The following is a 14,020-nucleotide window of genomic DNA, read 5'->3' as shown; positions in this document are numbered from 1 at the left end:
TCCATTCAGTATGTTTCGCAATTATTTCAAGGCTAACTGTATTAAATGTGAGGCAGTCCTGGCGTCCGATTCTCATCTGTAGTTCTGTTCTTTACCATCAAAGAAATGGAACAATATCGGAAGGCATTAGGGATCCAAATTTTACCTAGCTCTAAATCTATCGCAATGGCACAAATTTGTTACTACTACCGGTGTTCTAAATCACTCTATTAATTCGGCAGACATCTTCTTTTTCTTGCCTCAGTGGAGTATGGCATTAATTTTTGTAAAAACATTTTCCTTTTCTCTTTCAAAGCTTGTGATGGTCTATCATCAACTTCAGGGTTTCTTCTTAGCATCGTGGCCGCTGTTACCATCACCGCTCAACGTCCGCTATCCAAAAATATTTTAGATATGTATCAATATACAGATGGCACTCAGCTTATTAGACGCAGTCGGCGAGCACCATCTGTAATGAAAGCCACGGACGTTGCCCCCTTGAAAAAAGTCTAGAAGTTTTCTTTAACGAATTGATCAGTGCCCCAACAATGAAACCTAAGTCTTTAATTTTATCTTTGGGAACAACCCGCAAACGGTTTGTCTAATTGCCTCTCTATCGGCCAGCAACCATGGGACAGTATTTATCATTGCAGATACATGTCAGCAGAATATTGCTTGTTTTTTTTGGTTTTACACTTTGAACAGTACCTATTCAACATAATTCATACATGCACGCTTTTGATGAACAAGTAAATGTTTTTCAACATGCGTAAAGCCATACGATCTTTATTTTTAAAGTAGTCCTGTCTAATATAATCAAGTAATTGCTATCGGGTACTACTGGTTTAAGTGCTAAGAACTCATCTACCATTCTCGGAGGAGTAGAAGCACCATAATAGATAAGTGTGATTAGTACTTGGAAGACACAGGCCATCTTATTAATGCATGACAGTGTTTAGTCCTGTTTGGCTTGCGGGACACAGTCGTCTATCATCGTCGTTACATAATCTCTAGTCTAAATTGTCGCACTGATGGGCCTAACGACGATACTGGACATTAACCTTGAAACATTTACGCTAAGAGCGTCTTTGTGTCTGCCAGTCCCTGATGATTCCCGCATCGAATCAAGCATCCGCTAAGAGGGAGTAATGGTCAACCATTAAAGAAATGCATCATTTAAGTGTTTGTACACGTCTGCACTTTGATTCTGTTTATACTATTTTTTTTTGTAATAGACACCCACTGATCTGCTCACCCTCCCTCCTAGCCTCTTACTACCCGCATTGTTAGTCTTACCATAACAATAATAACGGGAAAGCAACTTTGATGTCTATTTTACAACGCACGAGTGAAACGAAACTGGGTTAGGGGTTCAGCAGAACATACATAACTATAATTCCAGTTGTTAAGATATAACAGGCAATAATACATGCAAGTGCTTCGTTCTAAAATGGACGCCAATCCAGCGATTATGATAAACCTACGAAAATATCTGCTAGAAGAAATCAGAAACGTCAGGAGAAGCTATATAATTGGCCATGACGACCAATCTTGATACTGCAGTTATTTCTAAAAATGCTGATACTTTCTTTTTTCATATAGTTAAGTTATAACGTTTATTGGTTAGGGCTTGCCTGCATCATATTACAGATGAAACAGTGACTATACTGAAGTGTAGATGGTAAACGACTAGCTTTAGACTAATAGCGATTAAAAATGATGGCTTCAAACATTCGGTACGCAGCAACCATATACGCTCCGAGCCTTTTCGGATTCTTCTAAGCATCTAGAAGACACAGCTTGGCTTTTCTTATGTCAGCGAAGTCATAGCCATTCGAAATACACCGAGCCATAATAGGATATATGTTTACCTTGCCAAGTCTTCAACTGCTCAAAGCTATAAAAGCAAGGCAGATATGATTATTTGTGGACACTTGGACTTACCACAAATGCGCTTCATTGCGTGGTTGAACCTAGCCCTGCAACAAGGCCTAACGGCAGCACCGTGCATAATACATAAAACATTCCCATAGGTATTTGTACACTAATTCGTTTTTGAGTGCTGAAAATAATGTGATTATCGTGAAAATATCAGGCCAACGCATAGGCTATTTGCAGAGATACTGCCTGATTCACTACATACTGATGACCTGATACAAAAGCTGATGTGACTGGAAAGACGACCGAAGGAGTACAGGCAAAACGCAGACAGGCAATAGCAAAACTCTGTCGGGAGATGCAATTTTGAGCTGTTTTTTGGTACCAGCGATATCTTGAAGCAGGTATTGGTCGACGGTATGGCGGATTCACTGGCAGGGAGATCCAATCTATGCTGCAGGTAGAAACGCAATATAAGCTATAAAAGAATTCGCCTATAAAGGTGTCCGCGTTATGTGAATTTTTTTCGCATTGATTTACTCCAACGCCATCTGTGAAGACAACAGTGAAGGATCAAGGCTGACTGTAGATAAGCTAATCATTGGCGATACCAGCCGGTGTATATTGGAATTCGTTCGTATAAGAAATCCAGTATAAGATTGAAATAAATTTGGCTTCGCGAAGCGTGTGGGAACAAGCGAATAGTTGGGTCTATCATCTGAGTTTACGGCTGTCATTATAGGAAAGGAGGGGACGCTTCCTCTATAAAATCCATCAATAATGCACAACTACCGATTATTCTAAATAGTAGCTCATTCGATTAGAATATAGGTGATTTATAGATGAATATTGGCCTGCAGTCGATCCCGAATCGGTACATTAGCTGCTCATTTATCGGCGTAGTTGCACACAATCACGCTATAGTGAATTTTGCGATCCTGCTGCGGTGACGATCTGTCATGTTTTATCTCATCCAATAAAATATAGCCGCAGCGCTATACGCTAATCTTGCGTGTGCCGCCTTCGTCCACTTTAAAATCTTGACAATGTCATCTTACGTCCACCGAGAGCAGACAGGAATAACAGCGTTGGGATAAGAACTTTACGTTTCCTAATCACAGACAAAGTGTATCATAATGAGCAACGTCCAAACGGTAAACTGCCAGTGTGGGGGCAAGTTACGGCGTTTGCCATATGATGATTTTCAAAACCGGATTACCCGATTGCTTCGCCCGTTCTCTAAGTTACACGAATTAAGATCATTTTGAACAAAATACAACTAGTGGTCGTGCTGACTATAATCATGACTAATTGGTAAAACGTGACGATAAGACCAGGAAATGTGTGATCTTAGTTAAGCGGTTACCGCAGTTCCTTATCAGTGTTACCTCATGAGGTTCGAAGCAGGAGCTTGATCGTCTCTGTCATCTAGTTGGGTACATGCCTTAGAATTTGCTTAGTCCTTCCAACACGTACACACATGGAGTTGAAACGCTAAACGTCAAGTGTTAAACGAATAGATCGCCAGTTAGCCAACGTGAGCAATCGCTAATGATGAACCTGCGGTTTCCAGCGGCAACATCGGCTTCGATTGCGATGTGTTTGGTACTATAGGCAATCTGGATTATTCGAGCAGTTCCACAAATTATTTGCGAAACGAAGCGCCACGCTGAAAGTACAAAATGTCTACTTCAACGGCTAACTCTATATCATGGATTCACGTTTTTTTATATGCACGAACGCGTCTAGCCAATAAAAAAAAACTCACCTCATACTTCAGGTAATCTAACTTCCCGCAATAAACTACGGAAATAACAAATGGCCATAACACATGTTGTCCTAAGAACGACACCGCTACGCCATCTGTAGAGCTAGCTACTGCGTGTAGAAATTTCGAAAAAATCTATTCGTTATTGCTGTTAAGCCAAGCGCAGATAGCCAGACAGTGAACGATGCGAGATTAAAATCCTTCATGAGCCTAATGTATAAAAACTAATGTTGTTATTATTCGGGAGATTGACCAAGCGTCAGGCCTTTCATCGCATCGGTTACTCCCTGAACCTTCTAATCATTCTTTAGACATTAAGCCGGCATAGTAGATTTTCGGCCGCACAGCTAACGGCCGTATGTTCTAGTTATACGGTAAAAGTCCGCTTTACGACCCAAGCGCGCCGTTCTCCATATCACGCGCAATTTGACTGCGGAACTGAGACATTTGCTTTTGTTCAAATCTCATTTCTTTTCTCAGCACGATGCATTCGGCATACTTGCAAACAAATACGCCACAATCATAACTGTTTTGCTGTTGCGGGATATCTCGGATAAAGTGAACTGAGCAGGTGCGGTATTCCATATTTTGTGTTTCCATTTGTTCCGACAAATAGTCTCTAATCGTATTGACTTTTTTTACACTGTCAGTATGGGCAGTTTCGTTTTTTTGATTCCATAACGGATCGTAGTATTCAATAGTCCAGGTTCCTGTATGAACGACGGCCAAACACCAATGAACGCCATTTTCATTAACAGGGAACAGCAGAAGGTCGTATTTTTGAAGGTCGTCAATTGCGCCCTTGACGACATCGTAATGGTAGTTTTCGTAGCTGTAAAGAAAGCTGGAACTGAACGCGTACGCCTTCGGCAGCTGTTGATTCGATAGTCGGTCGTCATTTGCACGCCCGATAACAAGTTGCAAGTAAAGGTCGATCGCGTAATCGTGCAGCTGCTCGTCTGGTATCGTAAGGGAGCGTAAATCACCTTCGTTAAAGTTCAGCCTAAACTTTTTTGCAGTTTTTTCTATTTTGTTAATATCAAACCGCTGTTGCAGCGAGACCAAAGCACATCCATGATCGCTGCAGCCTTTACCGCTTCCAGCTGTTTCTGAAATGTTCAATTGCTCTAAGTCGTTCAGTACTTCGGATTCTACATCTGCATCGGAGTCATTCGTTAGTCTCAGACTCTTCATTGGTTTAGATTTTTCCCACTTTTTCCACACTTTGATCCCGTCTCGGCAAGTTCAGTTTTTGCATCTGTCTGATTACCTGAGGCTTGTCAACAATGAACGGACGATAAGCCACTTCGTCGCACTATATGCTTAAATAATGCCTGTTGACGCTAGCAAACAGTTGGCAGTTAAGCAGAATAGTCTTAAACAATCCTGAACGGGAGAGAAACGTTTCAAGCAAACGTTAACGAAAAGGTAAACCTGATTCGAGCGCAGAGCTAGATTAAGGTGCAACCGTTAAAGGCTAGGTCGCTACAGTAAGCATTACCTATTTTCCAAGTCAAAAAATACTTCGATGGAACAACGATAAGCCAAACAACCAATGTGATGACAGAAGAATTGGTCCGATTTACCGGTCTGATAAATGGCAGTTAGATCGCATGCAATAATCGCTATCCAATATTTCAGGATATATGGATAAGGCGGAGGCAACTTAGCGGAGATTAACTAAGCTGTACGCCGATGCCAAGCAGAAGGCATTTTCAAACAATACGAAAACTCTTTCAGACACTTGTTGGGTGACCTTGCGCTAATCAGAAAATATTCGGAATTAATTATTCACGTACACGTTTTGGCTTATTTGCATTGATTAAGCGTTCGAGCACAGCTTCGAAAGGTTTCGAACTTCATACGATTGTATGCAGACGATTTTTTCGCAGAACAAGGGATCCTTCTTCGAGATATGATCTTTAAATAACTAGAGTATGCAACTAAGTTGTGCGAGTCGTTATGCATGCTTCTACAAAAGTGAGCTGGCTACAAAAAGCGTGGTGTAGATTGAATTCTGTGTTTTTTTTTCATCTGAGCGTCTTGTTCCTTATCTGTGGCACCTGTGTCTGTTGAGTGACGGTTTTAGAGTGTTCTAGCTAACACGAATGTTATAATAAGACACGTCCTTGAAACAACGTTTCGGTAGGGTTGTAGAGGATATCAGAAAGGGTCTCACTGTACTGATTTAGATTTTCTCCTACAAACCTTTGAAACGGCAGCATCTGGGTTTGAACCCGTTCATAAACACACGATTGGTTTGGTGCTGGCAGCCAGCCATCCATCTGATCGAATGCCTGACGGCGATACCAAAACGTAAAGGTCGAAACAGAGCTTAAGTAACCACGACATACTTGCCTTTATAATATGTCGTTAAACCAATCTCTGTATTTTTTTATTAATGCTATTTTACGTATATTCGAGTTGTGTTAGTACAACTCTACCCTACCCAATATTATCGAAACAGATCTTTCTTCCTTTCTTTTTTCACATTTTCTACATTTTTTGCAAAGAATTACTTAGATACGTGCATAAAATACTCAATTTTAGGTTATTTACAATGATGTAGTTTTTTCTTTGCAAAATCTCTAATATTTATCGAAATAATACTCTTGCCACTGTTTTTACGAGAAATGTCACCCATAGGTGCTACTATGGGTCATTGAAAGCTGAACCTTTCAAGCAGCTTTCTTCATTGAACTTGGTATTTTCTGCATATCAAAAAATACTGCCTAGAAAATATTCTTCTTTTTTCCTAACCAATATAGTTGGAGCAAGTATGTCCTTCTGTCTTGCAGGACTATCTAGGTAGGATACCATATCGAAGGTTAAACGCGTTTGAAATACGTTATCTAATCAGCTTTGAGCTACCAGTGAAGTTAACGAACTCACGATATGACTGTTTCTCTTCATGCCTCCGTGGGGAAAGGTTCTTACGCGACCCGTTTTTCTCTAATACAGGTTTTGAAATAGAAGATCTCTAACTTTCTGAAGTTTTGTCTATATTAGTAAATGCCCAGTTGTCTACTTGGCGTATATGTTGTTCAATCACGTCATAATAGTCGTACGAGTGATGATCTGTCAATTCAGTTTGTACCTGCCTATCTAACCGAGGTCGCATACTGCGTATTTCGTACGTTATAATATGTATTGCCTCTGCAAATTGTTCTTCCTCGGCAAATTCTGAATGGAAATATCTATCAAGTGTCTCAATAAAGTTCTTTCCTCTACCTTTCTCTAAGTTGATGGAGCAGTTGCACGCTAACAAGATCAATCTTTCTCATTGTAACGTCCGAATCTGGTTGTTGAAGGCACAGTTATTATTTCTATAATATTCACAAACGTCTCAGGTTTTTAAATTGATTCCTACACGAATATCGTCACTGAATTGTGCACGCGTTTGAATGGCAAGTGCTATGAAGTACTATCTAATAAATAAAGTTGAGCCATTACTATTCTAGAATCTTTGTTAGAAATGGCATTCTAAACATTATATTACCGTACTGGCCGAATACTGTTTATATTGGGACGAGCTTTGAATACTTCAATATTCAGACACTCAATACGCCAATGTTACTGTGATTCCCATGCACATATATGGGTCAGGAGCTGGGCAAGGAAACAATTCAAAACGTTGTCGTGTGTCCTCTGACGTGCCTGAGTACGAATCTGAAACAACCAGTAAGCGTCGTCTCATACGTGGTGCTACCTGTTATGCGTGCTCAATTTTTAGTGGCGCCTCATCCTGCGCCCGCATGTTACCTAGCATATTGATATCGCTCTCGGTTTGACCGTTTGTTCCAAAAGCCTTTACCCAGAAACAATATTTGCAGCGTACTACTCTACACCTGTCTGGAGTGTGAAGAATAGTGTGTGTACGTAAGTACAACGCGCTTTGTTATTGACGCCGGTATTTGTACCTGCCTGTTCGTTACATCGTTTACAAAGGGCGCGCCTTTTTCAAGGTCTAATGAAGCGGGCGCAATTTAGGCAACGATCTTTCTCCACGTGCCATCAGTTACTAATGCAAGTGAGATCGTTCGTCTTTTACTGAGTCTGAGCTCGGACACGCTAAACATATAAACATGATATCGCTAACAGCTTTGACTTCTCCTAATCTTCTGTAGCTTTACTGTAAAACAGCGTATGTCCAGTTAAAACTGAATCGGAATCTACTGCTGAAAAATCCGTTGTGTTAGTTTTCCAATCTCGTCGAAAATCGAGGTGCACCTTTACGTGATGCCTTTGCACGCACATTATTTGATAGATACGCGGATAAGACGCGACTCAGGTCGATCGAATCTTGTTTTTAGCAGTTTACTGCAGTTCCTTTCTCATACGTTCGTCGTAACGAACTTCACAAGTGAAGCCCATTGCCGCTTCGGGGTGCCGATGAGGTGCTGAAAGACATTCTTCACATTGAACATTATTTCATCGTCGTCGATAGCATTTAAACAAATATTATTTCGTATTATTTAGAAGTAGAGGTTTGTTTAGTGAGGCTGTTGGCGAAACGTCGTTGTACTAAAACGATTTTGCCAACCAATTTGCTGATTAAACCCTAATACCAAAACGAGCTCGACCTCAATTGTAGTTCTCCGAAAAAGTTCAGATTAGTCTTTAACGAGATGCATGCTGCTTTATATATTTTTTTTTTATATATTTTATATATTGACAAAATATTTCTTGTCAATCTGATCAATTTTCGGCAGTACCGGCAAGTTTGGGTTTCTGCGCCTGGGGTCCCCGTTATTTGCACTGCACAGCTACTACTGTGGTGCAGACGTAGACCCTAATGCCTACCAGTTTTCTTTACTGCGTCACTCGATGCTTAACAATATTCTGGCTGGATCACTCCGTAGTCCTTAGACCCTGCACGCAAGAGCTTTCTGGGTTGCATTAAGATGATATCCTTAAACAGTTGATTTAGTACGGCCCAAATGACGCACCCATTAAGTAAAAATCTGGCTTGGTCGTTCACATGTGCTTCGATCCTATATGAATTTCAGTGCCAGCGAGTATAATGAGAAAGTACAAATATTGATTCATCTTGACGTCTGTTTAATCGATATCACTGGGAGTAAGTCATGCATTTTTTTATAAGTAGATATAAAAAAACGACGCCGGTCAATAATTTATTCAAATTTTGAGTCGTACATAGGTCGAACCTGTACCACGCCGCCCACATTGCTAGATTTTGACAGATTTCTAATAGATACAAATCGCCAGTGTTTGTGATTACGGCTACGCCTGCTTACGCTCACACCTAACAGAATGCAGACGCGTACATTACACAGATCAGCTTGAACGCATTTTTTCTCTAGAGCGTCGACGAGCAGCCAATCCGCGGCTTGGACGTGCCTTCGATCTGTACCATCGCGCTCCTGTGCCACTTAATGTATAACCCGCGGTACTCATAGTTTCCGCTATTTTGCGACGTAGAGTTGGCATGTTGACTTGATAGAAATTCATCGGAGTACGGTTTACAAGGTTCTCGGCATACATACAGGTAAAGATTCCACAGTCTAAGCTACTTGACTGTTGAGGTATATCCGTTAGTATTCGGGTTTCTAGATCCTGACGTCCGGCAAATGTCTTAATATACTCCAGTATTCGGGCGAGTTTCTTATTGATCTCGGTTCTTCGATCTTCTATTGTGCCTAACCAAGAATCGTAATACTCTAATACTCCGTCCTCCAAATTGGCAGCAGCTAAACCCCAGTGATAACCAACTCCCATATGGTTTTGTGTTCGCTCGTTGGCGTCACCAAATATTACGGGAAATAGCAACAGTTTATGGTCGCTGGGGGTCTTGTTGTAATGCACCATTGTTTCCATGCTCAGCGTTTGGTCCCCAACTAAAGAACGCGCCGGGAAGGCGAATGCCCCAAGATCGCGATTTCGAGTGATATATTGCATGTAGACGTCAATTACGTTATCGCTTACCATCTCTGTGCCCAAGAGATCTTTTAGGTCTACCTCACGAAATTCATGTATGTTAACAGATCGTGCTAGTCTTTGAATGTTCTTAACCATAGATTGAAAATGCTTGTCTGGCAGTGCTAATTGTGATTGGATTTCCTCTGTGGGCGTCGACGGGCCTGCTGGGAACTCCGACGTTGACATCACTGCCAACGGTGTACCATAGTCATTCGGTGAGCGTGGGATTACACCTTCAGTAGTTCTGATACCGATATGGGTTACCAGATATGGAAATTGTGAGCTGTAAGGGCTGGATGGCGGCAGAGTCATACCGGAACTATTCGACGACCACGTCGGAGTAAAGAAGTGCGATACCGTACCTCTCGCAGGCCGCCATATCCCTCTATGTTGTTGTTTCCACGCTGATGGTGAAACGCAGCCGCTAGATGACGGTGGGCCCATTGAATCGGTGTTAATATTAATAGAAACACTTATCTGATGGCTGGCCGTGGAGCTGACTGATGACCGTTGCATAACTGGAGGTTGCAGTACGTTGAGTAATGGCTCCCCGAATGGTCGCCGAACCGGATTGCCGTCAGGTGATTTAGATGAGCCACTACTAGTCATTACGCGTTCCGCTCTTAATGCGCTGAAATTTAGAAAATGGTGTTCAACGTACGTATGCAACTAACAGAATGCAACAAGTTAATCTTGGACAACAAATCCATCAGTCAATTATTGACTGTTCCACATTGGGACCTGGACTGCTTCGTTCGTATCCTGTAACGGTTTTCTATCGTATATTCACGACGTCCAACAGGGCGTTCGTATACATTCGGAATCTAATTTCCAGTAGATGCCGAAGCGAGACGATGCTTTGTACCTGTATTCCTTCATTAAATGGTGCAAAGAAGAAACCATAGTGCAATAACTATATTGCATACCGACAGATGACTGATTTCAAACGTACTAGCCTATGTATGAGAAGTACTATTTAGGTGGATCTGGGACCTGATAGTGTAAAGAAGATCAAAGAGCAGAAGATATTTTCCTACGAGGCAAACAAGTCTGCAAGTATTAGTATAGCACAGATTTTTGCCCTTAAATGAGCGGATTCAGTTTGGCTGGTGCAATGGAACACCCAAAAAATTGTACGATGGCACAATTGCCGCAACACCTCTGCGTATCGGCGCGGAACTTTGGACTGAGCTACGAACTAGTGAGAATTATACGACAACAGATGATGCCTGCGATAATCGCCGGGCCCATGTACGAAAAACAAACACTAGCCATACACGGAGCTAAGGGTAAGCCAAATGTCTCGCTCATAGCATGAGCTAACGGAGTTTGTACGGAGAACGGAGCACGGTAAGTTGGAGATTTGTTACTAATAGCGAAATACACGCCTAGTATCTGTTTGCTACATAGTAAGTTCAGCCGGTGGCAATACACGAATCCCGATGCCAGGTTTAAAAATAGCAAATAGTAGTTTATAATGCCGAAGCAAACCACCGTGTGAACAAATGCATATTTTTACAATACGATTGAAAAGGATGAACGACCTGAAACACGCGTGCCAGTAGCTCGTCTTCCTAGCACACAATAGCGGCATGACTTAACCTGTCCTGAAGAATGGACGATTGATATTGAACACTTTTCACAAAACTAGGTAGACATCCACCTTGAAGAAAAACTTATATACCCACACTCTATATATTCGACAGATAAATAAAAGACTCGAGTCTTCTATTTCATACGGTATAGTCTCGAATGTACTCACGAATTCGGTCTATATCATATTTCGACGTAGATTTTCACTGACGGCAAGATTACTCACATTCGAAAAATGAAGAGTTACAATAGATCTTCCCTCTCGGTATGTGTGTTGTAAGGGGGCATGAGCTCCCTCTTTTGCGAGCCGGATATTATTGCAAGGCATTCAGCGACTGATAGTCCGCTTGTTAACCAGGATTGCGATTTTTACGTTTAAGAACGACTCGAACACATTGTACACCATTCGAACTTACCCTATTTTAAGGGAGTGAGAAAAAATAATTCCGAAGCTTAGCAAGACCAAGCGCACCTGTCCCTAGAAATGTATAGCTCGTAACTTTCTAAGTTTCTAACTAAGTTTCTTTGGACTATTTGTAATATCGTGTTCTATACTGCTCCTTAAAATAAATCGACACCAGGAACCAGTTGGTGGGCAGAAAACAAAAGGCCTTGTCAAATAACGAAGCCTGCGGGGATTCCCGCGTAGTATACAAGATAACATTGTAGCAGCGGGTTGGCATCAGCGGACACCAAGCTATTGTCGCGTTAATCGTACAGAGCGATCATCATTGATCTCTGATGGAAAACACCGCTAAAAATCTTGAACGTGTATAATGTTTTTCAGGACACTCATTTCTCACACTATTTCTCGCTGAATTTTTCCGCGCAACTTTACGACGAGTGTAGTATTTATCTTACGAGTTTTCCAAACTATTCGGCGAAGTTTTTCAGGGTTTCTTATGTGCAGCTTCGAAATATGTTCGTCAGTTGTCGATGTATAGAAGAACGGCATCTGTAACGTTCAGAGATGGTGAGCAGGCGTCTATCTGAAAATTTCGTGTGCATCGTAACGGTCGATCAACGCGATCAGTCGCTTTCAACGTCCGTTATTTTCCGTAGATCGTTATAGATGTATTATGCCGAAGGCTTGGATCGGTGCATAATTCGCACGTTCGTGAAACGAAGGTCGTCCAGGCGCGAAAAATCAAGCGAAGAAATCAGTTGTCAATCTTAGAGGATTCTTAGCGTTCACAGTCAATTAAAAGATTAAGAATCTATTACGAAGCTTAAGAGCTACTTGTACGGTTACCCTGCCATTTCATAAATCTTTTTTTTTTGGAGGTTAAGGGCAGGACATGACTACTCTTTGTCCGGTATTGTGGGACTCTCAACCACTAAACCCTGGACCCCTTTATCAGCTTGGGCCATGGTTCGGTATATGTTTGATATTACCTCGAAACCATGACTTGCAGGAACGGTCATTTCATCTTCTTTCCCTTTGAGCCGTTTCAGTCCATCCTCCATTTTGGCCTTCCTCTTGACCGTAAACTCTAGATCTCGAGGTAGACCGTTCTCCCTGTACCTCCACTAGTTCCAGTTGTTGTGCATTGGGCCCACGATTTCATTTTTTTTCATTTCATAAATCTGCCCAGCTACGTCCTGCTCGACTTATTATATTAATAAATTACTAAATTATTAAATTTTCATTATTAGGAATTTAAGTAGTAAGCTGAAGTTAACTCCAGAGGAATTATAGGAAGAGTCTTCCTATTGTCCCTGTATTTTATCACAAAAAGCGTTGTGACTATTACATTAGGCTATAGTTTCTTCAATAGACTGCTTTAAACGTAGACAAAATTCTTTATATTACTACAGGGGCATCAATTTGAAACGTTTAAAACATGTAAATGTTGTTTTTCTTTTAAAAAAAAAGAATGGAAGAAGTTGACGAACAACTTTTCCATCCGTTCAAGACTAGGCTCGCTTCCTTCGACTCAGCAAAAGTACATGACAATTGAGTAGAAAGAGATACAGCGAATCAACGCAACCCGGTTCAGATCCTGTAGTCTTATTATAGTCACTTGAACACCTTATCCTTCTTTTCTTAGATAAACGATTTAACGAAAAACTCATTTAAACACCCTGCTTTGGACAACTGATTCGGTTGTTTCACGACAGGAAGAGCCCTAGAAACGCTCGTTTCTGTGCCGCACGACGTCTGTTGTAAATTGCATCGGCCAGGACAACATGATCCATGGCAACGGTAGAACCATTCTTCAGGCAGTTACTTTCGTTCACAAATACTCCTATTAAGTAAATAGACAATGAATGAATGCGGTGCTAATCGATCTAAAAAATAACATAATAGTTCGCTGGCTGCATTTAGATTTGCGTGTTGACTACATGAAGAATTTGTGGGTTGTTTATATCAAAACATCTAATCTCTGGAATGAGCATAATTTCAATTTTACAGCCTCAAGAAATACTCGTCACGAGAGTGACGTTCGGCGGTGCTTTTGAGTATTGCGTTTAGCACGAAACGATGCGTCTGCGTTTAGTTTCAAACCTTAATCATGTTTCGCGCTAGTCGAACATGATCGAACAAACAACACGAAATAATTCTCCGCAATAGAAGTGATACTATATAAACTCTAACTACGTTCCATGTTGCAAACGCCTCTCAATTCTTAAGTTCAAACCAGCCAGAGTACTTCCTTTGCAAAGCAGTGATATAGTCTAAACTTTCACAACTACAGATATTAAATTTTGGAAATTCAACGCAATAGTAACTGCGTAGAAAAGACACACGTTTCGATTGCTTAATTACGACTCATCATTTAGCCGCGCCTTTAGTTAGCGCTCTAGAGCAAAATTTTGTCCTCAGTTTAAATTTCAAACTTCCGTTTTTTCAAAACCGCC

General features: G+C 41.2%; 2 protein-coding genes across 5 annotated transcripts; both read right to left on the bottom strand.

Moving 5' to 3' along the window:
• Positions 1-794: 794 nt before the first annotated feature.
• LOC111255023 (sentrin-specific protease-like) lies at positions 795-5,100 on the bottom strand. Of its 4 annotated transcripts, none has more exons than XM_086975565.1 (3): positions 3,626-5,100; positions 3,246-3,526; positions 795-1,114 (listed from the first exon to the last, which is right to left on the bottom strand). In XM_086975565.1, exon 1 carries the CDS (start codon positions 4,817-4,819, stop codon positions 4,013-4,015), a length of 807 nt encoding a protein of 268 aa, XP_086831691.1. In that variant the 5' UTR covers positions 4,820-5,100; the 3' UTR covers positions 795-1,114; positions 3,246-3,526; positions 3,626-4,012. The 4 variants fall into 4 exon arrangements, with proteins under 4 accessions (XP_086831691.1, XP_086831692.1, XP_086831690.1 ...); XM_086975566.1 differs by lacking the exon at positions 795-1,114 and adding an exon at positions 1,307-2,408; XM_086975564.1 differs by lacking the exon at positions 795-1,114 and adding an exon at positions 2,428-2,968 and having other exon boundaries at positions 3,246-3,543.
• Positions 5,101-8,230: 3,130 nt separating this feature from the next.
• Positions 8,231-11,707, bottom strand: LOC111255016 (sentrin-specific protease 1-like). The gene is made up of 2 exons (XM_022816641.2): positions 11,385-11,707; positions 8,231-10,196 (listed from the first exon to the last, which is right to left on the bottom strand). Exon 2 carries the CDS (start codon positions 10,172-10,174, stop codon positions 8,924-8,926), a length of 1,251 nt encoding a protein of 416 aa, XP_022672376.1. The 5' UTR covers positions 10,175-10,196; positions 11,385-11,707; the 3' UTR covers positions 8,231-8,923.
• Between the last annotated feature and the right edge of the window lie 2,313 nt (positions 11,708-14,020).

The sequence above is a fragment of the Varroa destructor genome, unplaced genomic scaffold, assembly GCF_002443255.2.
Source record: "Varroa destructor unplaced genomic scaffold, Vdes_3.0 BEIS01000007.1, whole genome shotgun sequence".
In the NCBI taxonomy this organism is placed as follows: domain Eukaryota; kingdom Metazoa; phylum Arthropoda; class Arachnida; order Mesostigmata; family Varroidae; genus Varroa; species Varroa destructor.
The sequence above is the reverse complement of the archived record's forward strand: the minus strand, read 5'-3'. Positions and strand labels throughout refer to the sequence as shown.

Coding starts and splice junctions, on each gene's coding strand:
- LOC111255023 (XM_086975565.1), bottom strand. CDS start 4,819: ATGAAGAGTCTGAGACTAACGAATGACTCCGATGCAGATGTAGAATCC.
- LOC111255016 (XM_022816641.2), bottom strand. CDS start 10,174: ATGACTAGTAGTGGCTCATCTAAATCACCTGACGGCAATCCGGTTCGG.